The sequence below is a fragment of the Alligator mississippiensis genome, chromosome 7, assembly GCF_030867095.1.
Source record: "Alligator mississippiensis isolate rAllMis1 chromosome 7, rAllMis1, whole genome shotgun sequence".
NCBI classification, from domain to species: Eukaryota; Metazoa; Chordata; order Crocodylia; family Alligatoridae; genus Alligator; species Alligator mississippiensis.
In genome coordinates this window covers 15,694,917-15,722,760 of record NC_081830.1, presented here as the reverse complement: position 1 = coordinate 15,722,760, position 27,844 = coordinate 15,694,917, and the positions used below count along the sequence as shown (strand labels likewise).

The 27,844-nt window shown below is 49.8% G+C and overlaps 1 protein-coding gene and 1 pseudogene across 1 annotated transcript; one reads left to right on the top strand and one right to left on the bottom strand.

Annotated features, from left to right (window-relative positions):
* On the top strand, nucleotides 1-937 carry LOC132251684 (olfactory receptor 13H1-like; annotated as a pseudogene).
* Nucleotides 938-5,171: 4,234 nt separating this feature from the next.
* On the bottom strand, nucleotides 5,172-5,876 carry LOC132251307 (olfactory receptor 14C36-like; the record flags this gene model as incomplete). Its single annotated transcript, XM_059730357.1, has 1 exon — nucleotides 5,172-5,876. A coding segment is annotated over one exon (705 nt), but the record flags the coding sequence as incomplete, so codon positions are not given.
* Between the last annotated feature and the right edge of the window lie 21,968 nt (nucleotides 5,877-27,844).

Sequence of the window (27,844 nt, the reverse complement as noted above, 5' to 3'; positions counted from 1 at the left end):
ATGGAAGAGGACAATCAAATCATGGTGACTGAATTTGTTTTCACTGGCTTCTCCAGTCACCCCACGACACCGATGATGCTAATTACATTCTTCCTTATGGTGTATTTAGTAACACTAATTGGAAATGGCCTCATCATCCTCTTAACCCTGTGTGATCTGCATCTTCACACCCCCATGTACTTTTTCCTCAGTAATTTGTCCTTCCTGGGCATCTGCTATTCATCAAGCACTGTCCCACAAGCACTAATAAATTTTTCAGTTGACAGACCCACTATTTCCTACACTAGATGTTTTTTCCCAGATGTTAAGCACGCTCTTCTTAGGATCTACTGAGTGCCTTTTGCTGGGCGTCATGGCTTATGACCGCTACATTGCCATCACCAACCCACTGCATTATACACTCGTCATGAGCAAGACAAGATGCATCCACCTGGCAGTGGGGTCCTGGTCCATCACCTTCCTCCTAACTATAGTCCCGTTTTTCTGCATGCCATCATGGCTCTGTGGGAAGAATGAGATTGACCATTTCATGTGTGAAATCCTTGCTGTAATGAAGCTAGTTTGTTCAGATACCTCCAAGAATCAAATCTTTATGTTTGCCAGTGCAACATTCAACCTCCTTGCCCCTTTCTCCTTCATCCTTTTCTCTTACATGCGTATCATCATGACCATCTTGCGCATCCACTCGACGGAAGGCAAATCCAAAGCTTTCTCCACCTGTAGGTCCCATCTCACTGTGGTGACCATCTTCTATGGTACAGCCATATTCATATACCTTAAACCACAGTCCAAGTCATCCCAACAGGAGGACAAAATCATTTCTGTGTTCTATGCAGTTGTGACTCCTATGATAAATCCTCTAATCTACACACTGAGAAACAAAGAGGTGAAACGAGCCCTGAGGAAAGTGACTGGCATGAAGGGAGACTCAGAGTGACTTTTATATTTTGGGGCTCCTTCATATCCGGGGGGTGGTGTGTTGACCCTGAGGCATATGACATCCCCAGTAACAGGAACAAACACTGTTTTTACAAATTAAAAGTACTGTTTTTCCTATTTCAACATTTTGTATCTGTTCATGTGAAAATGGAACTTTGATTGGTAGATGTTTTAATAAGGGGTGAGGTTAACCTCCATAGACTTGCTGCACTCTGAGACGGGAGCCATGCAAGAACTACAGGATCATAGAACTGGAATGGATCTGTACGATCATTAAGTTTGGTCCCCTGACGTGAGCAGGAAGTATTGGGCTCAGAGGAGCTTGGCAAGGTGCCTGTCCACCCTTGTCTTGGACACATCCGAAGAGGGTGACTGCACTGCTGGGAGGGTGTTCCAGATTCTGGTGAACCTTACAGAGAATTTTGTCCTTATATCCAACCTGAATTTACCCTCTATTAGTTTATGCCCACTGGTCCTCGTCTTCCCTTGAAGTGACCTCCTGAATAGATTCTCTTCTAGTTCTTGATGCTCCCCCCCCCCTCCCCCCCAAGGTATTTGTAGGAAGCTATCAAGTCACCTCTCAGCCTTCTCTTCCTCAAGCTGAACAGGCCCAGTTCCTGGAGTTTCTAGGGTCTACCCTTCATGCCCTTAATCAAACAGATGGTCCTTCTTTGTACACTCTTGAGCTTATCCATATCCTTCTGGAAGTGTGGTGTCCAGAATTGGGCACAATACTCCAGCTGACACCTCACCAATGCTGAATAGAGGGAAGAGTACCTCCCTGAATCTATTGGCCACACAGTGGCTGATGCCTGCCAAATTTTTATTTGCCCTTTTGGCAGCCTCATCACACTGTTGGGTCATATCCATCTTCCAGTCAATTGTGACCCCCAGGTCTTGTTCAACTGTTGTGCCAGCCAGTAGGCTACGACCCATTGTATAATTGTGGTGAGGGTTCTTCCTACCCAGGTGAAGGACCTTGCACTTTTCCCATTTAAACTTCATCTGATTTTGTTCCGCTCATAAGTTCAGTCTGTCAAGATCCTCCTGGATCTTTGACCTATCTTCTGGTGTGTCTGCATTTCCTCACAGTGTGGTATCATCTGCAAACATAATCATTGCACTTTCTACCCCTTCATCCAAATAGCACAATTCTGAGCACCGATCCCTGGGGAAGCCCACTGGAGATGGCCCTCCAGGATGAGGCCTATCGATCACCACTCTCTGGGAGCAGCCTTTGAGCCAGTTGTCCACTCACCTCACTGTAAACTGGTCCATCCCAGTACTTTCCAGTTTGTTAGAGAGAATCCCATGGGAGACAGAGTCAAAGGCTTTAGTATAATCTAAGTAGATGGTGTCAAACTTGTGTCCTTTGTCCAGATGGTTAGTGAAGGACACAAAGTTCATCAGTCATGATCTGCCCTTGACAAAGCCATGCTGATTGCTGTTTAGCACCCCATCCATTACCAGCTTTTTGTTGATGGCCTTCTTAACCAACCTTTCAAAGATTTTACCCAGGACCTAGGTCAGACTGACTAGTCTGTAGTTTGTGGGGTCACCCCTCTTTCCTTTCCTAAACATGGGAACCCCACTGGCCCTCTTTCAGTCATCTGGGACCAGTCCTGAGTTCAACAACTCTTCAAATAGCAAGGGGACCCCCACCCCATGCAGTCACTGGGGGGGGGGGGATTTCCCCCCCCTGACTAAGGTGGCACTAGTCACCCATGCCTGCAAGGTTCTGACCTGGCAGCTCCCAAACAGCCTACCAGCTGAGGCTGGCCATTCTCAGTTCCCTTTCCAGAGGGGCAGTGCGGGGGCTGCACCTCTGCCCCCGTCTCTCTTGAACCTGGATTTGGATCCATTCAGAGAGAGGCTGGAACTGTCCTGAAGCGGGGGACACGTCCCAGCTGCATGGATCGTGGGATCCCAGGCCCTATGAAGCCCTTGTCTTCTGAGCAGATCTGAAAGCAGCAGAAGCACACACATCCCTGCTGCAGGGGAATACCGAAATCAGCCTTCCCTTGAACCGGGCTGGGAATGGCTGGGGGCTGCACACGCCGTACTGACTGCCCTTTAAATTGAGCAGTGCTTCAGTGGGGAGAGGAGGAACCAGGCTCTGACCCACCAGCCAGTTGGGGGACCTCATACATCAGGACGAGGCTGTGATCCCACAGCCACTCACGCTCCTCGGGTCTGGCCTTCGATCCTATTCATTACATGTGATCTTTGTTTCCCACCTAGGCATGTTGATGGTGTCCTTAACAAAGCTGAAAGAAAAGTCCTGGTGCTGCTTCCTCCTCGTGTCTCCCCTCTCCCCAGTCCCAAAAGTGCTTGCTACACCCCGCCACTGCACCCTTCCTCGAACACAAGGCATCATCCCAAGCCAGCACCATCGAGCTGGACTGAGATCCTGATCTCCACACAGGAGCCATGGACAGGCCCCCCCACCCACCTCCGGTCCTCTGTGGCCCCCCACTGCCTAGGGTGACTGGGAGCAGATTGCTAATCTAATGCCATCTACTCTAATTCTGCACCCAGGAACAAGAAACTCCAGCAAGAACTGTGCTGGAGTTCATTCGGCTGTGCTCATTGCATGAATAGATGAACCCAAGGAACAGCGTTGTTGTATTAGGACCAAACATGTTATAGGGGAAAGCAATACTCTCCCTTTCAGTCCTAGGATCCTATGAATATTTTGAAACAGGCAAGTGAGTTTGGGACTTTAATATCATTTGAAGTAAGCGCCCTACTTCATTTAGGGTTGTTGTTGTTGTTGTTGTTTTTTAAAAAAACAACAACAACCTCAACCTGTTTAAGCAGGGGTGAACAGATATTTATGGCCCTGAATTTTTTGTCCCAGTGATCTGGTAAACCTCCCTTACTATGATCAAAACACACTATCAAGGCTGGGAGTTAGTGAGACAGCTGTTTGCAAACCAGGCAAATGTAGTTAGGCACCCAACAATGCTAGAGCACTTTTCAGCATCCTAGCCCTCTGAACACCGGACCTCAAGGCTTTTGTGGAAAATGATGTGCTCTAATATAAATCAATGAGAATCTGTTCTTCAATGGTGTGCCTTCCTCAGCCTTGAATCATTTCTTTTGCCATTTGGAAAAACAACCCCTCTGTCTGCATCAGAAATAAAAATGTCTCCATAACCAAATCTCCATGAATGTTCTCCTTGTGTATCCTCTTCCTTGTGGTTCAAAACAGACTTGATTCACGGTTTACTGTGGGCCCAAACTGACTGAGAGGCCTAATACATATAGTTCTCATCCTTGCCCTGAACCTTTGCAGTCAGAGCCCGAAGGAAATCAAAAGATGAAGCAAGCTGTCAGGTTTAAAAACCCTTCGTCAGGCTGGGAAAGCATCTGCATTTGGTATACCCTCTTCCTGGCTTTTAAACCCAAATGCTTGCTAGAAAGAAAAATGATTCTGGCGATTTAAGTTGATCTAATAAAAGGTATGCGATTCACACAAAGAACCTGGTCTGCCTGTGTCCTTAGACCAACATGGGTACAACCTACACCCCTGTTTTACATCTAATACTCCTGTTGTTGCAGCCCAAAACTGCATGAATGTTTCTGTAGCTACATCAAATTCCATGTTCATATTGAGTCTGTGACCCACCTTTTCAACCATGATACCACCCAGGAATTGTAACCCAGGCTGTATTTGTGCATTTGATTCTTCTCCCTATGTGCAACAAGTTGCATTTATTTCATGGCCTTCATCTTATTGTTTCAAGCCCAGCTCCCCAATCTATTCGCATCCATCTGAACTATATTCCTGTCCCCTAAAGTATTTGCATTTCACTCCAGTTTCACACCATCTGGAGATTTGCCTGTAGATTCTGTCATCTGAATAATTGATGGCACCAATTAGTAAACAAAACTCCTTAATTCTTTGTTATCTTGCACTTGATGGGATATATTTTAGATGGTGCGAAGACAGTAAAATTGATGCATGAAACATTACTTTCCCACTTCAACAGTGTCAACCAAAATGACAAAAACCAAGTCTTTGACCTTACAAAGTTACAGAATTAACCTACCACCTTCATTTTTAATATGCAAGATTCACACAATAATATGAAAAAAGACTAAGTTAATATGTAAATTAGAAAAGAAAAATATAAGAGAAGTCATGAAAGAAAGATGGACATATTGTTCTTGGAGCGGATCAGCCTGTGGAGCAGTTTCCTCAGGGCAGCTTGGATCTCCCTGTTCCTCATGCTGTACATGACCGGATTCATCAATGGAGGCACCACTGAATACAGAACAGCCGCCAGGAGATCCAGAGGGGACGGGGAGTCAGAGATGGGCTTCGTGTAGGCAATGCCGGCAGTGGAAAGAAGCAGGGAAACCACGATAAGGTGGGGAATGCAGGTGGAGAAGGCTTTCTGCCGGCCCTGCTCCAAGGGGATGCTCCACACCGTGGTGAAGATCTGAACATACGATACAACGATGAAAGCAAAACAGCCTAAACCTAAGCACACACTGAAGGCAAGAGCTGCCAGCTCTCTGTGGTATGTGCCAAAGCAGGAGAGCCTGAGCAGCTGGGGTATTTCACAGAAGAACTGGTTGATGGTATTTGAGTGGCAAAAGGGGAGACTAAAGGTGTTCCCAGTGTGCATTGCAGAGTACATGGCACCAACAACCCATGCACAGGCAGCCATCTGGATGCAAGCTCTCCTGTTCATAATTATCTCATAATGCAGTGGCTTGCAGATGGCAATGTACCGGTCATATGCCATGATGGTGAGGAAGGCAAGATCAGTTGCACAGCAGAGGAAGACGAGAAAGACCTGGGACACACATCCAGCATAGGAAATGGTCCTGGTGTTTAAGAGAGAATTGGCCATGGACTTGGGGACAATGACAGAGATGGATCCAAGGTCAAGGATGGACAGATTTGCCAAAAAGTAGTACATGGGGCTGTGGAGGTGGTGGTCCATAGTTACAACAGTGATGACAAGGAGGTTCCCCACCAGAGCTGCCAGGTACACTGCTAGAAAGATGACAAAGTGTAAGATCTGCAGCTCCCGAGTGTCCGAGAAGCCCAGGAGGAGGAACTTGGTTACAGTGGTCCAGTTGGACATCCTCCTTCCCAGGGCACTGTACAAGTCCTGGGTATAATAAAACAAGGGCAGGGGTAAGGGTGAGAGTAACAAATTCAGTGGCTTTGATATTCCCATCAATACTGTCTCCAAATTACATGCTAAGAATGTAAATATTCCATTTTCCTTCCCATTAAATGTTTGATTTTAATAAATGATTTTTCCCTGGCAAGACCCTATATAAAATAAAATATAATATAAAATATTTTGATATTCTTTTAGAAAGGGAAGAAAATGTTAACCCAGCCACACCTCAGGATTCTTTTCCTTTGCTTTAAATCTGAAAGTCTATCATTTTTTCAATAGATCTCACCTAGAAAATGTATGCTGGAAACAAATATGTATGAAATAAAAGATATTATATAAAAAAGATGAATTCCTTAGAGGTCCAAATCCCACCCCTCTCCTCTTCCCACCCTACTTCCAATATCCTACATAACATTACCTGTATGCTTAGCAAAAACATTGAAAATGTCTTTGTTCACTCTTGTAGCTTTGAATCTATTATACAGAAAATGTAGAATGATTTGTGTAGCCAGGTTTGCCAACTTTTAATGTTTTAAAATCTCCTCTGCATCTCACTAAGACAGGACACTTCACCGATGCAGAAAACTTACTGAAATAGTTTTAGTGGAAGTTTCCTCATCTACTGTGTCACATTCAGACTTCCCCTGCTGAGATCCTTTGCTCTTGTCCAGTTGATCTCTCAGCTCTCCTCTGCACCAAACACTAGTCTAGGTGCCCAGAAGCACAGATAACTCAGAGGTCTTTCTCTGCTCCCTCTGTCACTGAACGACTGGAGTGAATCCAACCAGGTTTCTGAGTGTGCAGCTGACCTCAACCCTGCCTTGTAGAAAAGGAGTGAAGCAAGACGGCAATTTTGCAGTAATTTTCTTCTGAAGGCTCCTGGGACTTGTTCCCTGGAGTCCTGCACAGCTCAGAAGGAAAAGCCCAGATGTACACAGTCCGAGCTGTACAGATGTTAGCAGAACAGCAGAGCTGTGCTCTGGTTTAATCTCCCTCACAACACAAGTCATTGGATCTCTGAGAAGGCCCTGAGCTTCTCTGCCTTGCTCAGTTGTCCCTGTTAGCCAGACTGGGCACCTTAGGATACAGGGAGGTGCCAAGTTGCAATTGGGTTAGTTCCTATACAGGTTTGTATGAGAACATAACACTGTTCACCAGAGGCCCCCAAGGAATTACGATGGCAAGTGGTTATAAACTCCTGCAAGATTGTTTCAGGCTGGACATAAGGAAGAATTTCTTTGCTGTCAGAGCCCCCAAGGCCTGGAATAGCCTGCCATCAGAGGTGGTTCAAGCACCTACATTGAACAACTTCAAGAGAAATTTGGGAGCTTATCTTGCTGGGGTCCTTTGATCCCAGATGACTTCCTGCCTCTTGGGCAGGGGGCTGGACTCGATGATCTTCCGAGATCCCTTCCTGCCCGAATGTCTATGAATCTATGAAATATGACAGACCCTCAGACCACTTTCCCCTGACTTGTATACACACAGGGTCCCAGCTCCCCTTAAACCCAGGTTTCTCATATACAGATGCCCCCCTCTGCCAGATCAATCCCACGGGATGGCCTAGTGGAGGCACTGCATGCAGCTTGCATTCTGGATCTGCACAGCATAAGATGCTTGGGGCCAGCCTGGAAGCCATGCTACGGACAGGATGCAGTGCCAGTCTGGGGTTCATACCGCATGTAGTATTTGTACCAGACTGGGCGCATCTATATAATATGCTACATCACCGCAGTGATGAGCTACGATGATGTAGATTATCGCTGTGAGAACGTAGTGTTGGCGGGCACTAGCCGTGTCACCACCACTGCTACCTAATAAGAAGTAGCAATGAGCTAGTGTGCATTCATGTATTGCTAGTGCGCAGTGGGGTTGGAAACGATCCATGCGCTGTCAGGACTCCGTAGTCCTGGCAGGTACTGAGCATTCATTTAGCACTTGCTAAAGCTAGTACTAAATGTCTGCACAGTAACAACTGCCCAGTGGGGCGGACACGTAGATGCACCCATTGACTGTGCACACTGCATCCTGCATGCAGGGTGGGTCAACGAGCCCAATCCAGACAAACCCTCAGTCCAGTACGCAGGGCTGATCTGGCACACGTGCCGCATGTAGCGTGCATCCCAGCCCAGTCATAAGCCATGTACGGCCCATGCCAGGCAGGCAGGCTGCACAAGGAGCATCAAGGGATCAGAGACCGTGCATGGACCTGATTTCTCTTGATCCAAACCGGCCAGATGCCAGAGCCTGACGTGACCATATGTGTCTCTGTGCTTCAGCCTCCATGATAACTTACTGTTCTGGCAGGTCCCACTTGGGACAGGGGTTGGTTGGAGTCCCGCAGCTAGAAGTTTTATGGTGTTTGGAATTCACTCTCTTCATGGATGTTCCCATGGCCAAAAACAATGATCCCATCATGGGAGAAATTTAAAAATATTAACATTTCCCAATCCCCAAATTGGGATTTTTTTTTATTTTTTTTATTTTTTTTATTAATGAACTAAACAGTCCCAAAATATTTCATTTTGACCTTATCATTTTTGTCTGGGCTTCATCACAGCAGTTGGCAATCTAGAGCCCATGACCCCATTGTATCCACCCTGTGGAGGAAGGTCTTTGGCCGCTTTTGGTAACAGAGGCCTTCTCTGACCCTGCGCGGTGCTGTACTGCAGCTGGGCAGCAAAAAGAAGCAGCACTGGGGAAAAGTGGTAGTAGTCACCTGGGTTTGGTATCAGCCTAGTTTTCCCCTGAGCTGGGTCAGTCTGACCTAAAAGTGGAAAACGTTGGTGATCTCCCGCCTTATCATACTGATGTGTCCATTACATAGAGTTACAGAGACATCCCATGAGCTCTCCTTGCAACCTTCAAGAAAAAAGGTTGTTTTGTCTTCCCAATGTGGAAGGCATCACTTTCCGAAGGCATCTCTGATTGGGAATCTCCTTGATATCACAGTTATCATTCTTAACCGCCATCTCCACAGCCCCATGCACTTTTTCCTGATGAATCTTTCTATCCCAGACCTTGGAACGATCTCTGTCACCACCTCGAAATCCTTAGCCAATTCTCTGCTGAACACCAGGTCCTTGTTCTGTGCTGGATGTGTCGTACAAGTCCTTTTTCTTTTTGTTCTTCCTCGCACCTGACTTCCCTTTCCTCACCATCTTGACATATGATCGGTGCACTATCAACTGCACAACACTGCACTATGAGATGATCATGGACTGGAAAGCTTGCAGATAAATGGAAACCAGTGCATGGATTTGTGGTTTTCTATTCTGTGCCCTGCACACTGGTAACAACTTTAGTGTATCTTTCCACCGAGCTAATATCATCAACCGATTCTTCTGTGAAATCCCTCAGCTAATCAAGCTCGCTTCCTCTGACTTGTACCTTACACAGCTGGCGATAATTACTGTTGGTGTTTGCATAACTTTAGACCTGTTTTGTTTTCATAATTGTCTCATACAGTCAGATTTTCTACACTGTGCCCATCTGAGCAAGGACAGGACAAAGACTTCTGATCTTCCTTCTTCACCTTATTCTCTCCTTGCTTATTAGCATGGGTACCTGTCCCTCTGAAACCTATCTCCAGCTCCCCATCAGCTCTTGACCTCATAGAAGCCATTCTCTGTTCTGTGCTGGATCCACTAATCAAGCCAGTTATGTACAGCATGAGGAACAAGGACCTTAAATGTGCCCCATGGTTGCAGCCCCTTCTCCTGCTGCTGCCACTGTCCCCAACAGACCCAGGCAACAGGAGCCCCAATGCTGGCCATGCCCCACTCCAGATGCAGGCTCTGGCTCAACAGGGTGCCAAGTTCAGGAAGGAACAGCAGTAGTGGTGCACAGGTCCTTTCTTGCAGGATCTGCTCCCAGTCCAGGTGGGACACCTGCAGAGAAGTGCGGTGGAGACAGTGCCTGCCAACTTGCAAAGAACATTTTTCCATTGATTTTGTTGGTCTAATAAAAATATTGCATCTATCCAATAAACGTGCCTTTCAAAATGGCCACAGTTTTGAAGTGTGGGATGTTCGGTACATGAGATATTGCAGACTTTTTCATTAAACTGGCTTCCAAGACCTGCTCTAATTCAAATGCCACCCTCTTCCCCCTGCCCCAGAGCATGTGTAAAGATGCCCATATGCAGACATAGGGAACTGGAGATAAATCATGATCCCACCAGTTGTCTTGAGAGACCAGAACAGTCCATGACTTTTACACCTGAGGTCTCCATTCATGCTCTATATCTGTGTGAATGATACAGATAACCTGATGTGCAATGAGGATGACTAGCTCAGGGATGAAGGCTGGAGCAACACTTTTCATACCTGGCTTACCTCTTCATACCCAGCCCACGTGAACAGTGGCAAAGCAGCTGCCCCTGCTCACGTCCGTTCAAAGAACTGTGATTGCTATTCTCCTAAAGCAAGCCCCTAGACAAGGAATGACAGGACCCACAAAACTTCCCACCCATCTGAACTCTTCTCAGCTGATAACCCTCACCCTCCCACCCCAAAACGCACATGTGCACATGCATGCACACGCACACACACCCCAGCCTCAGCTGAGACTATGAACTGAATAAATTCTCTCAGCCACTGTGTCTGAGCTTTCTCATCCAACGTCTTAGAGAGACTGCCACTGTCTAGAGGTCCCCAACCCAACTCCTCCAGAGGCTCTCTGCTTATTCTATCAAGCGTTTGCCCTAGGCCTTTATTGCTAGTCAGAGCAAAAGCTATTCCGATAGGTGCTGTTCTTCCACTTAACCAAAGAGTATTAAATCCAAGGTACAGCAGGTCGGCTTTGAGAGAGGCAGGGTGTGAAGGCATGCAAGGGCTAAAGACTAGGAAGGTCCTACACTAGGTACTAATGGCAGCCAATTCTGTTTCATCACAGAGTGAAATGAAAGCCCAAACTGTGTGCAAATGCCAAAAACTATACGTGTGTGGCTGCCTATACACAGTTCCGTCTCATAAAGTGAAGTAGAATCTGGCACCAAGAAATAGGAATTATTCCAGCGTAAGAATTTTCCATATATACCCTTCTCCTACCTGAGCCGGCACCCACATTTTATTGATTAATTATCTGTTCACATCACTATCAGTGGCATTGACATCAGTGACTTGAAATTGCATAATTGTGGTGGATTTCGTAATGATATAGTCTTTACTTTCCTAACGTCCTCCCAATTTTTTTTTCAGAAACCGGCATGACAACTGACTTAAATGCTGCAGTACTTGCAGTGCAATGCAGCCTCTTCACCTTCCTGTTTCCTCTGTTTGAAAACTTCGAAACACTGATTTTCACAAATGTAGTCACAGAGAGATTTACACTTTCTACGCATCTTTTACTTTTTTTCCCTGTGTATGTTTTTATTCAGCCCCACATTAAATGGAAGCACTAAGTGCCGATTTATGTCACATGAGCCAATCATGGTGCAACATTAACATGGTTTAATCTGACTGGCTCCATCGTGTGTCTGGAGTGAGTTTTACATTGAAGAATTGCTTCAGCTTGAGTGCTGCAATACAAAATCAGCTATCAGGAGGGCATTTCATACAAAGAAATACCAGGTAAAATATTATTGAGTGAACTGAAAATTAGGGGTAAATCAGTAAAAATCGAATAACTTCAATTTACAAAAAATCAAGTAATTTATCGGTGAATTCAATAAAAACAGAAAATGCAGAACACTGTAGGATGCTGTAGGCCTTTTTTGCACCAAGAGCACACTGCTGGTGAGTATTCAGCTTATGGTCGAGTAACCCCCAGCTCCTTCTCTGCTGTACTGCTGCCTATCCAGTCACTCGCCAGTCTGTATCTCTGCATGTGGTTATGCTGTCATAAAATCATAGAAACTAAGGGTTGCAAGGGACCTCAGGAGGTGACATCTAGTCCAACCCCTTGCTCAAAGCAAGACCACTTCAACTAGATCATTCGAGCCAGGGATTTGTCTAGACAGGCCTGAAAAACCTCCAAGGATGGAGATTGCACCACCTCTCTAGGTAACTTGTTCCAGGGGTTCACCACCCTCCTAATGAGAAAGTTTTTCCTAATATCCAACCTAAATCTCCCTTGCTGCAACTTGAGCCCATTGCTCCTTGTTCTGTCGTCTGTCACTGCTGAGAACAGTCCAGCTCCGTCCTCTTTGCAACCCTCCTGCAGGAAGTTGAAGGCTGCTATCAAATCCCTTCTCAGTCTTCTCCAAACTAAATACACCCAGTGCCTCAGCCCCCAAACCATTTTCTTTGCAGATGGTCACGGTAACATCAGTGGGAGGTGGGGGGGAAGAGTGGGAAGCAGCGGGCGGTGAGCAGGCACTGCCCACAGCCACCATCCACGCTGTCGGTGGGGATGGCGAGTGGAGAGTGGGGACTGCCTGCAGACGCTGGTGGCCACATCGACAGCGAGCTGGGGGGGTGGGCAGCAACTGCCCACAAAATCCGGTGGTGGCTTTAGTGGTGGCCAATCTTAGGGGGGGCACATGCCCCCTTGTGCCCCCCCTACACATCACCTATGCTTGAGATGAAAGTGGTTTGTTCTTGATGACCTAAGCAATGAGATAAGCAATTTCTTTAGATGCAAACAGTTTGTTCTTGATGACCATTTCTCTAGCAAATGGGGAAAAAAAACCCAGAACCCAAAATCCCCCTTTCAGGACTGGTTCAGGGCAATGTTAAGCTGTTCTCCCCAATGGTATCACAATGAGAGACGCCACCAGGGAAAGTGAGGCATATAGGATGATTGTAGGGGAGGAGGACATAAATTAATCTAACCAAACCACATCCTGCCAGGAATCCAAAACCAGAGGATTAACTGTTTCCACCCACTACAAAGGGATTCTCACTGCCATGTTGCTCCCTAAACCAGGGCCCCTGCCACCATCCCTGCTGCCTGCAATGAGGCTGAAGTTGGCATTCTCTCTCTCTACAGTCTTTAATTCATGATTACCAAGCTTTTGTTAGCTACAGATTGGCTTTGAAAAAGGAACTGGGAATAAGGAATTTGGAGCTGGAAATAAGGAACTGGCAATAAGGAACTGGAAATTGGGGATAAAGAACCAGGAAGAAGGAAACGGGAATAAGGAATCAGGAAGAAGGAACTGGAAACTGGGAATAAGGAACGGGGAATAAGGAATTGGGAGCTGGGAATAAGGATCTGGGAGCTGGGAATAAGGAGCTGGAAACTGGGAATAAGGCATTTGGAACTGGGAATAAGAACCTGGGAATAAATAACTGAGAGTAAGGAACAAGGATTAAGGAATAGGGATAAGAAACTGGGAATAAAGGACTGGAAACTGGGAATAAGGAACTAGGAATAAAGAACTGGGAGCTGGGAATAAAGAACTGGAAACTGGGGATAAGGAACTGGGAAAAAGGGACTGGGAGCTGGGAATAAGGAAATGAAACAGGATAAGGAAGGGAAAATAAGGGACTGGAAACTGGGAACGAGGAACTGGGAGTTGGGAATAACAAACTGGGACTGAGCAAGAGGGAATAAGGAACTGGAAACTGGGGATAAGGAAGGGAAAATAAGGGACTAGAAACTGGGACTAAAAAACTGGGACTAAGGAATGGGGGATTAAGGAACTGGAAACTGGAAATAAGAAACTGGGAATGAATAAGGGACTGGAAACTGGGAATGAGGAACTGGGAGTTGGAAATAAACTGGGACTGAGCAATGGGGATTAAGGAACTGTTAAATGGGGATAAGGAATGGGGATTAAGGAACTGGAAACTGGGGATAAGAAACTGGGAATAAGGAACAGGGAGTAAGGAATGGAGATTAAGGAACTGGAAACGGGATAAGAAACTGGGAATAAAGGACTGGAAACTGGGAATAAGGAACTAGGAATAAAGAACTGGGAGCTGGGAATAAAGAACTGGAAACTGGGGATAAGGAACTGGGAAAAAGGGACTGGGAGCTGGGAATAAGGAAATTAAACAGGATAAGGAAGGGAAAATAAGGGACTGGAAACTGGGAACGAGGAACTGGGAGCTGGGAATAAGACACTGGGACTGAGGAACAGGGATTCAGGGACTGGGAAGTGGGGAGAAGGAACCAAGTGCAGACTTGTGTGTGTAATGCAGCGCTGGGGCGGGGATACGGGAGAGCTGCGGGTCCCCGGGGCTGGCAGCGCTGCAGGGGAGCAGGGATCGCCCACCCAGCATCACCTCCTCCTCCTCCTCCTCCTTGCCCATCTCCTTGGCTCCCCAAGCCGGTGGGGGACAGTGGCCATCGTGGCATCAAGCAGGGCCATGTGGGTTTTCAGAAGGCAGGGCCTGGTGCAACTACACCCGTCTTGAGCCGGGGCCCTCGTTCCCACTTGGGTCGTTCCTGCCCACCCCAAGCCTGACCTCCCAGTGCATCTCTTGGGGCTACCGGCCACTGGCATTTTGCCTCCCCTTCAAGTCCTGCCTGGCTGCACAGGACCTTCTGGCCTTCTGCCCAAAGGGGAGAGCAACTCTTCAGAGCTTGCCATGGTGGGAAGAGCCACCAAGGAAAGACAGCTTGGAAGCCTGAGCTCGGAGATCCGGCAGCGCTTCCATGGCACAAGAGGGGCCCGTGTCGCAGGGTCTGAAATGCAGCAGGGCAGGGTTGGGAGTCACAAGTACCTGGCTTGTTGATCTAGGGGCATGATTCCCACTTAGAGTGTGGGAGGTCCTGGGTTCAACTCCCAGACGAGCCCTGCTTAGCACTGTGCCTGCACCACCTGTCTTTGGAGCTTGGTGTGCTGAGCATCCCCTTTTATCTAGCTCCAGAGGCAGGTGAGGCCATTTCCCTGGTGCAGCTGGTGCATGTCCCAGAGCAGGGAGGTTTAGGCACCTCCTTGCCCTTGTCTCCTTGGTCCCCCAAGCCAAGGGTCCTTTTCACCCTTGCTCTGTTCTCTTCTAACCGTGGCCTGCCACAGCTATCGCCTTGTCTCCCCTGCCTTTTCTCCTGATCTCTGCCACTGCTATCGCCTGATTGCCACTGCCTTTTCTCCTGACCTCTGCTACTGCTATCGCCTTGTGTCTACTGCCTTTTCTCCTGATCTCTGCCACTGCTATAGCCTTGTCTCCACTGCCTTTTCCCCTGATCTCTGGCACAGCTAAAGCCTGATCTCCATTGACTTTTCCCATGACCTCTGCTACTGCTATCACCTTGTCTCCACTGCCTTTTCTCCTGATCTCTGCCACTGCTCTCACCTGATCACCACTGCCTTTTCTCCTGACCTCTGCTACCGCTATCGCCTTGTCTCCACTGCCTTTTCTCCTGATCTTTGCCAAAGCTATCGCCTTGTCTCCACTGTCTTTTCCCCTGACCTCTGCCACAGCTATCGCCTTGTCTCCACTGCCTTTTCTCCTGATCTCTGCCACCGCTATCGCCTTGTCTCCCCTGCCTTTTCTCCTGACCTCTGCTACTGCTATCACCTTGTCACAAGGGTTGCCGGTGCTTGTGGCCACCGTTCATGGTGCCGCCCGAGCAGTTCTGTCCAGAGTCCTGGCCCATTGCGCTCTGCTCCTGGCTGGATGTCAGAGGCCGAACCTGCAGACGTCTGCTCTTCCCACTTTGCATGAACTGACAATGGAGTGGCAGCAGGCCCATTTACAGGTAAGAGGAGAAGAGAAGTTGGGGCCTGTAGTCTCATCCTCTCACGTGCTGACTTAAATCCAGTGCCCGTCTGTTTTCTAAGTCCCCAGAAGGAGAAGCAGGGAAATGACAGACGAGCAGGAGTTAGCCACCAAGGAGGGAAGAGACCCACACCAGCCCGCCCCGAGGGAAGGTAAAGGAGTTTGGACACGGTGTCTGTCCTCTCTGCAAGTTGCATCCCCAAGTTGTCGACCTTGTGATGAACATGTCGTGGAAAGTTTGGAGCAGTGGGACCCCCTTATACACAGGATTCTTGCCTTAGGTCCTCCTGTTGTCATACACGGGTGAGTGCTAGCAGGGTACTCCTCATTTAGGAAACCGGACCTATGTCACACCCCCCTTGTTTTGAAAGGACACCAAGCTTGAGTAGGCGGTGTGAGCTACATTATTTTATATGCTATGGGGGGTGTGCAATTCATTGCCAGTCAGCTTGACTTCTGTCTTGTGTACTATTGCAGGTCCCTGAAGGGCAGCTGGACAAGAGCGAACGGAAGTAGGAAAAGAAGCTGGGGAACAAATAGTGTGGGTTGGGGTGGGCGGGAGGGGAATTGTTAACGCATGCTTAGAGGAGTCCTGATGGAGACGGTGTGCATCTCTCCACTTTCAAACACCCATTAGGAGCAAGCAGCCCCACGCGTCAAGTTGCACCGAGCATTCGGTCTTGGGTTGGCCCCGACTGCGTGGCGAGGATGAGGCATTGTGCCGGTTGTGCGTACTGATATGCGGCAGTCAAGGGTTTTGTGGGTTCTTTGGCTTTGCTAGTTAAGCGGTTGATCCAAATAGATGTGACTGAAGGCAGCGTGTAGGTTTTTCTTGTTGAGCGGGTCTCGGTGGTAGCGTAGAAACGCAGGTTTGTGCTCGGTTCTGTTCGTGGCTTGGCTGTAGCTGCTTCGGCTGGAGGTTGCGGGGCCAATTTGAGGCTTTGTGGTGCAGTTTGTTTGCGTCTGGAAGTGAAGGCTCCATGGGTGTTTGAAAGTGTTAATCTCCAGCTCCAATTGGGACAAAGATCTTGTCCCGTGTCCAACCGATCGTAAAGTTAACTGACGTCATTGTCTAACCGGTAGGAACAAGTGGGCTTAAGATGTACACAGTCGAATATTCAACGGTATAAAAAACTTTTCACCTTGTGACTGGTGCTTGTCTACATTGAGAAGATTCAGCCATTATCCTTCCTACTGAGGCTGGCTGAAGGAATAAACTTTTTCATTCTATCTACTGATCCAGTCCATGGTCTTACTTGTTTAATGCAAATGTTTCCTGTTGTGACTTACAAGTGGTAAAAGACTGTAACAGATGGTGCCTAGTCATCAGTTCACAATTGCTAATGCACTGTAGGAAATCAGTCCTGATTCTGTGAGGAACTGAAAATAAGGTACGGTGAAGTAGTGATGCTTTGGTATGATCTGTGGAAGTCCAGCCAATCCTTGTCTAAAAAGAGAAACTGGTCCCAATAAAAGTAAAATACTTAGGAGTAACTTCCCAGCTTCTTGGTGTTTTTTAGTTCCAGTGTTTCAGACCGTAGTCTCTGAATGGCTCTGGTACGAGTCTTGCTACTTCTAATAGCACGGTGGGTGCTCTTTCTGTACCGGGCTGGGTCACGGCAGGGGGGAGATGCACTTGTCCCCTTGCGAGAAGGACAATGCCTGTGTCCATACCCAGTCGCCTCCAGGTTTTCGTGAGTCCCTGAAGTCCAGCCGTGGTTTCCGCCCCCCATGCCTGTTCAATGTAATGTCCACGGGCTTTCAGCCATGTCTCCCGATTTTCATCCCTGAGGGGCCACTGAGTTGGGAGGGAGCCAGACACATTTTCTCACTGCCGTTATATTTTTAAAATATATAATTTTTAAATTCATTTCGAATTTATTTTCAGCCATATTACTTATTTTAATTATTGGGGAAATGGTGAGTCAGTGACGGTCAGCACGTTTCCCAGCATGTTTGGCTGGAGGGAGGGAATGAATATTTTCAAACCGTTGAAACAAAAATGCATTTGACCAAGTTGAGGCTTCTGACTGACATAGGATACAAAGCTACTCTTGCTTTTGGCTGATCCACATCAAAAAACAAAAAAATGTACCGAAGGAAAAACCCCTGCTCAGTGCTGCCGTCCCGTGGTGCCGGCTCTACCTGGCAATCCGCAGGGGAAAGCCAACCCTGCTCGGGGCAGGGCTGAGCTGGGAGCCGCGGAGGTGGTGGGCCCGGCCTGCGGGATGTGGTGTTTGCAGGGCCGGAGAAGAGGTGCGGGGCGGCGTGAGCCGGCGCTGCTCCATGGGGGCAGTGGGGCTGGCTGGGGAGATAGGCGTATCTTCTGAATGCTGACGGGTTTAGGGGAGTTGGGCGCCTGGCTGCTGATCGGGTAAGATTGGGAAACTTTTTGGCCTTCACTGAGACGCAGCTGTTGCCATCGGGGAAGCCTTAAGGTCCGAGATAGAGGAGGCCCTGATGTCTGGTCACCTCCAGGGTTGGGCAGCAGCCACGTCGGGGTTTTCGGGTAGCAGTATTGGACTCAGGCTCCCGGCTTGCAACTGAAGCCCCACTTCACCTGCCCAAGGTCCTTTTTTGTTGTGGCTCTGCCCTGAGTCTCAGTCTGCACCCCTCTTCCACACACCAGGTGCTCCATGTAACAGGTCCCTGCTTCATGCGGGTGCAGTGATGATGACCCCTTGGCTAAGTAAAGCAAGGGAAGTTTGAGAGGAGTCTAAGATGGTCCTAGGGTCTGCATTAATACAGCAACACAACCCCCTATTTAACCAGCTCCTGCGGAGGGCCGGGGCCCAAGGCCTGTGGCGCACCCTTGGTCTCTCCAGCTGTCTCCCTCCTGTGTCACAGAGAGAGAGAGAGAGAGAGAGAGAGAGCGCAATATAGGGAGAAATAGTGCAGGGTTTTTTTATTTCTCTCTATCACTATATTTCTATATTGCACGCGCTCTCTCTTTCCACCTGATTTGGCTGCACTTGCACCTCTGCCCGAGGCCTGGCACTGAGTACTGCAGTGTGGTCAACCTGCTGTCCCTTTCATTGCTGGGGCCGGAGGCACCGGGTCAAGAGGCGCAGCCGAAAGCATTCTTGGCAGGAGAGGTTGCTAGCCTGGTGGGGAGAGTGCTAGCATAGAGGCTTGGTGTCATGGGCTCAACTCCCACCCTGGCTTGGATAAGCTGGTCTCTGGGGCCAGCTCTTTACTCCTGGAGCCCCTGACTCTTTCACTGCTGTGCCCATACGCGTTGGGATAAGAGGCGCACCCGACAGGTCTCTGAGAAGGAAAGCTTGCTGGCCTTGTGGGGAGAGTGCTTGTCTGCGGAGTGGGAATCATGAGTTCAAATCCTGCCTTGGCACTGTGAATAAGCTGGTTTCTGGGAGAAGTTCTTTACTCTCAGGGCCCCTGACTCTTTCATTGCTGTGGCCAGAGGCATCGAGATAAGAGGCGCACCTGACAGGTCTCCAGGAAAGAGAGCTTGCTGGCTTTGTGTCTGGCCTGGTGAGTGATCTTGAGTGAGCCTAAGACCCATGGCCTGGGTGCTCCCCTAGCTGTGCTGTTTGAGTGCACAGCAGCTGGGGTTGGCTCCATACTGCTTCTTAGCATGATTTAGGCTGCTGGTTACTGTTGTTGCAGGTCACGGAGAGGTCGCCTGGGTCTGGGGGCATCCAGTTTTGGCACTCCCGGTGTACATGTCCAGTGTACAGCCGTCCACTTCCGCATTACTGATTACGTATATGCCTTTTAGTCTCAAAAAGCCAGGAGTCTCAAAACCAGACTGGTAGTACTTCTACAGTCACATGGACAACTGTACACTGGACATGTACACCGGGAGTGCCAAAACTGGATGCCCCCAGACCCAGGCGACCTCTCCGTGACCTGCAACAACAGTAACCAGCAGCCTAAATCATGCTAAGAAGCAGTATGGAGCCAACCCCAGCTGCTGTGCACTCAAACAGCACAGCTAGGGGGGCACCCAGGCCATGGGCTCACTCAGGATCACTCACCACCCCAGACACACACAGGACTAGAACCCATGCCACCAGTGTCTCAAGGCAGCGCTTCAACCACAAGGCCAGCAAGCTCTCTTTCCAGGAGATCTTTCGGGTGCACCTTATCTCGATGCCTCTGGCCGCAGCAATGAAAGTGTCAGGGGCCCTGGGAGTAAAAGACTGGCCCCAGAGACCAGCTTACAAAGGGCACTTGCTCATAGTACCCAGGTGGGATTTGAACCTATGACACCAACTCTCTAGACAAGCACTCTGCCCACCAGGCCAGCTAGCTCTGCTGAAAAAGAGGATGTTGGCTGCACCTCTTGACCCGGTGCCTCCGACCCCAGCAATGAAAGAAGGAGGAGGCCACAAGAGCAAAAAAGTGACCCAGGAAACCACCTTACCAGCCAGGGCACGATTCAAACCCATAACACTGAGGCTCCAGGCAGGCACTCTGCCCTCCAGGCTAGCAAGCACCTCTGGACGTGGAGCTCTGCGCCCCTTGACTCGGTGCCTCTGAGGTGGAACGAGAGCATTAAAGAGTGGGGGCTTTGGTGTCTTTGCACGGGGCCCCGTGTTAGTCGAGATGAACAGTCGCGCTGCTCACACCCAAAGACCCACTGTTCCCGTATCAGGACTTGACCTCCAGGCTCGCTGACAGAGCAGCGTGGGACTTAGCCCCGAAAACACGCTGCCCCCCCAGGCTCCTGGAAACGCTGGCTAATATGTGTCTTCTGTTGAGCACGCTCCTCCTTGTAGGCACTAAGTACCCCCGGCTGAGAGCCTCAAAAAAGCACAGTGGTGACAGCCCCAGCCTGACTGTTGGTTTTAGTCCCAGGTCTGAACCTCCATGTTTCACTTCCCGTCAGGGGAATGGGTCCAGCTAGGTGAGAGCAGGCAGGAGCATCTCACCCAGGAGCCCAGCAGCATGGCAGACAGCTCGGCTGCTGAAACTTAGACTGACCTGACCTGGAGCAGAGCCGTGATCCCAGGTCTCCAGGCTATCGGGTGTACATCTACCCTGACTTTGGGGAGACGTGGTAAAGTGCTACGCCCAGGTCAGGCAGCCTGAGAAGCGAGCCAGGCTCCGGGGTGGGCACAGGCACTGCCTGCCCTCTGCCTCTTGCGCGAGCCCGCCTCAGGCAGCTCCTGCAAGCCCCAGCCGTAAGGCCTCGTGTACCCCCTGGACTGCCTCCCCCACTGCGCCCAGTCTCTCCGTGCCCAACTTACCTGGAGCACGGCAGGGCCTGTGGCTGCACACGGGCACATCCATCTGCGGGGCTGCGACTGGAGGTACGGTGCGAGGAAGCTGCACAGGCCTCTGCTGGGGCTGCGGGTCCCAGCCGCCAGTGCCCCAGCTGTGGCACTTGCGGGGCCAGGGCAAGCTGCACTGCACGGCCAGGAGTGCTCACCGCACTCACGCCAGATGTTGCGTGTGAGCGGCGAGTTATGCTCCGCTCGGTTACCTTCTGCCTATATTAGATGATATGTGGGGCGGCAGGGGCAGGGGCAGGGCCAGTGGCCGGGGACTTGCACCAAAGCTGCAGGGAGCTGGGAGCTGCGCGTCCCTGGGGGAGTGGTGGGACAGGTGCTGATCATGGGCAGTCACACCTGATGGGCGCTCGCGAGGCTCCTTCCCAGGACAAGCCACGTGTCACGGAGCTGGGAGCTGAGCCCGAGCCAGCCCCGGTTCCCCGTCCCAACTTGGGCTGGGGTCTGACACCCCAGAGGCAAGGGCGCCCCTCCGAGGGCTCAGGCCTCTGCCTCCCCTTCCAGCCAGCCCTGCGGCGGGGCACGGCCAGGGGCTCTGACTTGGACTCATCTGCCCCGGCTGCGCAGAGCCAGGACTGCTACAAAATGGGCTGCAGAGAGAGAGCAACGGCCTCTCACAGGGTCTGGGGCTTGCACAGCAAACACAATGAGAAATAGACATAGAGATAGAAATACACCTCTATAGAAATGGAGATAGAGATATATAGTGATAGACAGAGAGATAGCTCTATGTATATGCCTACACAGAGATATACAGAGCTTTATATATATATACAGAGACAGAGATAAAGATATATATATAGGCACACTGCTTAAGAAACGTGGGTGACAGCATGCCTGGGCTCGTGTTGCTGCTGTAAAAGAAAAGAGAGGTGCAGTCTCACGCGACAGTCATCCTGCTACTCCGACCTACAGCCAGCACGTAGTGCAGTAGAGGTGGGACGTACCTTGCAGGAGCAGGGTGTACTCCGCTGGGTGACAAGGAGTAATGGTCACAAGCTGGCAGAGGGTAGATTCAGGCTAGACATCAGGAGGCGCTACTTCACTGGCAGGGCGGCTAGGATCTGGAACCAGCTTCCAAGAGAAGTGGTGCTCGCTCCTACCCTGGGGGTCTTTAAGAGGAGGCTGGACGAGCACCTCGCCGGGGTCGTTTGACCCCAGTGCTCTTTCCTGCCATGGCAGGGGGCTGGACTTGATGATCTGCTCAGGTCCCTTCTGACCCGACCAACTATGAAACCTTGTCTGCAAACTGAATTGGCACTTGCTTCTCCATACTCGAAGAGAGACCCCCATTACTGGCTAAGTCCTCAACATGCAGCAGACCTGCCTGCGCACACGTCCGATCCTCCACCACCGTCGTGTATCCAAAACCCACAATGTTACACAGGGATCTGCCTCTTGTAGGAATGTCCCTTCTCAGCTGTGGAGATGCTTCCCCATCCAGGAACCAAACCATCAGTCTTGCCAAAACCATCCCTCGCGGCACACCCTGCCCCTGGTAGTGGGATCAAACCCTGGAGCTCAGCTCCAAAGGCATGAGCTGCTCTTGCCTTTGACAATGTACAGCTCACTGCAAATCTGCATGGACACCAAAGCCTCTTGGTGACTTTTATTGCCTCGGTGGAAGCAGAGAGGTGCATTGGCATGGGGTGTTCTGGGTGGGAGCATGGGGATGGGCTTCACGATGCCGGCTACCCCGATGCCAGCAGCAACCAGTGCTGACTGCTGTTTGTGTGATGGGGCCGGGGCAGCGGGCATGCAAAACTTTTGTTGAGCTTGAGTGCATCACGGGACACCCTTATTAATCCTAAAACGCCTTTATCAGAGGGGAACGGCACACCCAGGCCTCCGCACTGGCAGAGGGTTTCCCGCTCCAGACAAACACCTGTGGGCCAGATCAGCAGCAGCAGGGGAAATCAGCAGAGCTCCTGGCTGCATTCATTACAGAGAGGGTTCATTAGGGCTTATTTGTATCACCAGGCCACTGAAGGGATGGGCTCTCATTTTTGGCTGACCACTCTGCCCGCATGCACCAGAGATGGTCCCTGCCCTGAAGAACTGACAGTCCGAATAGACTAGATGCTCAGCTAGGATCGCTTCTCCAGGCTCTGCACCACTGGACCAGCCTAGGTGGAGACTGGATATGAATCACGCCGCGATTTGCAGAGAGATTTCCATTAATGAAACTGCTCCCAGCCACCGCAGCGCATGGTTGAGTACTGTAGAGATGAAAGCCTTATTTATGTGTAAGATATATCTGCAGAGGGAGCCATAAACTGCAAAGCAAAGTATGAAGGTTTGCAGCAAATGTTGTAAAGTTTTATATTCCTGAAAACTAGGAATAAAAGCTATAACCATTTAAAACAAAATGGATAAAAGGGGTTTCCATAGGACTGTAAAATAGCCTTGTAATAGTTAATTGCTAGTTTCTTGTTACAGCAGAGAGAAATTCAAACAAAAAAAAAGAACCCTTTTAAACCACCGACGGAGGGTATGAGAGAGAGCAGCAAGGAGAGGGAGCAAGACAAGGACAGAGTGAACTAGGATGCAAATCCTTTGTTTCACAATCCTGTATTGCGGGAGCAAGCGGGATCTTTTGTTCCCAGGGGAGAGGAATCCAGTGCAAGAGGTGAGACTCTGCAGGTAACACCAGAAGCCCAGCACTGCTCGAGCAAAGAGCCCCAAAAGTTCACTTTTATAAACTAGACGTTGCAGTTTCACACCTGCCTTGCGCTGGAATCAGGCCTTGACTGTGGAGAAAGTTTGTGAGCCAGCAAAGATACCACAAGTTCAGGCCACCAGAGGTTTTGAGGCAAAGGAAGCCTTTTGGATAGCCATAGAGGTGTATCCACCTCTGGACCTCTGGGTCCGATTCTCGGTTACTGCTTGTGTTTTAGGTGCAGGAACAAGGCAGGGAAGAAGGGGAAGGGAGGGCAAAGCTGGCTTTAAACTCCAGAGCTCTCTCAGGGGCTGGCCCCCATGAAAGCATAGGACCATCCAACCTTGCCAGCTTTCCCTCTAAATGCCTGGCAAGTTTTCGTGACTTTGGTTTCTCCAATGTAGCCTATGGAAACATGCCTGAGCAGGCACCGCTGCGCACATCAGCAGCATAAATACCAACAGAGATCATTTAAATTATTTAAAACCTTCCCCTTGTGCCCACCCTGCTGTCCCAGGGGCAGGACTAGAGAAAAACACAAGGACGGTGGTAGTTATCACACAACTGGGGACACGCAGATACCACGGAGATCGGTGCAGCGTAGGAGCCTCTAGAGAATTGCAGGGGATTTGTGCTGATCAGACTCTGGGACATGCAGACTGGTCTGTCTGGCCCCCGACGCGGGCAGAGCCATCTCAGGGGTTTGGAAGCAGAAATTAGCCATGGTGCCACATTTTCCCACCATTCCCCTGACCCCCAACTTGCCCACAGCCTGCCTTGGATGCACCAATTGCATTGGCAGCTGGGAGAAGAACGGATGAAGGACCCTCGTTACCTCTGTACTGGGTGAGGAGGGCCTGTGGGTATTCTCCTGGACATAAGTATGCACAGCCAAAGCGGCAGCAAGATCCCTTCATGCAACTGAGAGTAAAAGCAATAGAATAAAGGCTTCTGGTGAATTTTTTCCCCAAGAACAATTCCCTTCCCAACTGGTGCATGCACAAACCTGTTCTCCTCTTTGCAAGGTGCCTTCAAGCAGCAGCAGAATTGTCCTTGCCGCTCAGCTTCAGCTCCCTGCAGGGGGTTGCAATGAGGATGGAGCTGGGCTGTTCTCAGTGGGGGCAGATAACAGAACAAGGAGCAGTGGAGTTTCACATGAGCTTTTACTGCCTCTTCGTGGCCAGAAAAGAGAAAGCACGATGAGAACTCAGTAGGACGTGGCAGATTTTCCCCTCCGCCTGCAAGGGGACATGCTGTGCTATCCCGGTCCAACTGGGAGTATTCAGCCATCTACCTACAGAGAGTGCCACAAGCCGGAAATGAGCCGAGATGGGTGCACTTGATCACTAAGGCAGGCCCATCCATCAGCACCTAAAATAAACCAGCCTGCAGTCTTGCCTGGAGATTGGAGTAACACCGGCCCCACAGCCAAATGGTCTTCTCTGTCCCGGCCACCCCAAACAGGAAAGCTCTGCCCTAGAGAGATACTGGGGTTTGCTGGGGGCAGAGACCTTCACCAGCTTCCTCCGCTGCATGAACCACGGCAGCCTCCTTCCAGGAGTCTGAGCGGAGGGTCTCAATGGCAGCCCCCGCCGTGCGCACGACTCTGTCTGAATGGGGGGATGTGAGTATTTCACTCCAGTAACAAGGCTTAATATTTCTAACGCCTCTTGAAGCAGTGTGATCAGGGACCTTGCCTCGGCACACCGCGTTATCCCTCACCTGGTCTGACATGAATCTCTCGAACGGACGGGATTCTCCCGTTCCTCAGACGGGGTAAGTGCAGCTGCTTCATGTGCAGCTCATGGACCGACTCTGCATAACGTTTCTTTCTCTCCCCTGTCGTGGTGCAGTCCCAGGGGCCAAACTTTTGAGGACAAAGGCCCTTGGTGCTTAAAGTGCTTGTAAGTGATCCAAACTGCCAGCCTCTGGCTGCTTTACTGCTTCATCCAGGAAGAGCACAGACCATCTGCAGACACTTCCTCAAAGGGTATTATTTGTACCTGAAAGCTTGCAAAGAAGAGTTTTCTGATATTCTAAAAGATATCAGACTTACCCCCAAAACCCTGTCTGCCTGTGTCCTTAGACTAACGTGGCTACAACCTACACCCCTAATGACAACAAATGCATCTCGGTGCCTTGCCCCAGTCTGGGAGGCTCAGGTCCCCAATACCATGCTGGTGACAGGCACAGGGCCATGTCTCAGGATGCTCTTGGTGTGTCTGTATTTCCCCCAGATATCAGGGCATGCAGCTATCGACCCATCAGAGGACTTTGCAGGATGTGTTACCTGTCCCAAGATCTTTGTTTGGGCCCCACAGCCCCCTTCCCTCCTGATCCAAAAGCAAATGGGATTTAAAAGAAGGCGGCCAGCCTCCTGCACTTCTGCACAGTCACATAAGCAAGGGCATTCACCAGTCTCTGCTGCGGCTGAGCTCAGGTCTCGCATCCCTGTAAGCTTTAAACAAATACAGGGTGCAAGGCTGGGTGTGGACAGGGAAGCCAAGGGGAAAGAAATGCACCGTACGTGTAAGTTCCAGAGTTCTCTGGAGAGCCATTTACATGGTAGGGTATGATCCAAATTCAATCCAGAACATGTTAGTGCTGGAGATGACGGTAGCAGAGATAAGCCTGATAACGTTTGATTGCAAAGCTTCTCCATAAGCACCGTATTATTATTTTGCAACCCCCCCCCCCGCTTTTTTTTTGCTGCTTTCTTGCTGTATAACATGCAAACTACTTCTGCGTGGAGTTCTCATCTACGAATCAGTAAAAAAGAACTAGAAACTTTTGCCAGTTTGAAGGAGATATTTTGCAACACCCCCCTGCTTTTTTTTGCTGCTTTCTAACTAAACTAATACCAAGAGCCCTGTTTGGCATGAAGCAAACCCAGAGAAGGCTGCCAGCCCTTAGGTGCCCCCAGCACAGTCTGTCTGGAGCCGAGCTATAGCGCTGTTTGCTGTCCCAGCGGGCAGTTCCCATGCCACTTCACCAATGCATCTCACCCACCCAATGCAACCCATCCCATCGCACAGGGCACAGTTTCTTCTCTGTCCTGTTCTGAAGCCTGTGATACATCAAGAAAAATGCCGTCACATGTTAACTACCAAGTGCCTACTTCACAGGCATCCCTAGGGAGCTCAGAGACTTCTGAATCTCCCTCCTGGTTCAGTGAGTTGCACTCCTACAGCCAAAATGAATCCCTCTCCTGCTGACTTTGCTTCACTTTGCTGCCATGAAAAGTTACTCATGAGGATGATAAAACACAGGGAGTGATGCCCACAGTTACTCACAAGGATGATAAAAGCAGGGAACGATGCCCTGTCCTACAGTCCTCTGCTGCGGTGCTGGAAGAGGGATGAGTTTTGACAAGTATTCAGCAATCCCACATGTCAATCTTCACCCCAGGGTACTCAAGGCGCTGACGAGCATCATAGCCCAGCCTCTAGCGCGGATCTTTGAAAACTCTTGGCGCTCTGGTGTAGTGCCCGAAGACTGGAAGAAGGCCAACGTGGTGCCTATCTTCAAGAAAGGGAGGAAAGTGGATCCGGCTAACTATAGGCCCATCAGCCTGACTTCTATCCCGGGGAAGATCTTAGAAAAGTTTATTAAGGAGGCCATCCTTAATGGACTGGCCGACGCCAACATCTTAAGGGATAGCCAGCACGGGTTTGTTGCGGGTAGGTCTTGCTTGACCAATCTCATTTCCTTCTATGACCAGGTGACCTATCACCTGGACAAGGGAGATGAGATTGATGTCATATATCTTGACTTCAAAAAAGCCTTCGATCTGGTGTCCCATGATCGTCTCTTGGAGAAACTGGCCAATTGTCGCCTTGGGTCCCCCACGATCCACTGGCTGCAAAATTGGCTCCGGGGTCGGACCCAGAGGGTAGTAATTGATGGAAGTCACTCATCGTGGTGTCCTGTGACCAGTGGGGTCCCCCAAGGCTCTGTCCTTGGACCCATACTGTTCAACATCTTCATTAATGATGTGGACACTGGAGTCAGAAGCGGACTGGCCAAGTTCGCCGATGACACCAAACTTTGGGGCAAAGCATCCACGCCAGAAGACAGGCGGGTGATCCAGGCTGACCTGGACAGGCTCAGCAAGTGGGCGGATGAGAATCTGATGGTGTTCAACGCCGATAAATGGAAGGTTCTCCACCTTGGGAAAAAAAACCCGCAGCATCCTTATAGGCTCGGCAGTGCTATGTTGGTTAGCACTAT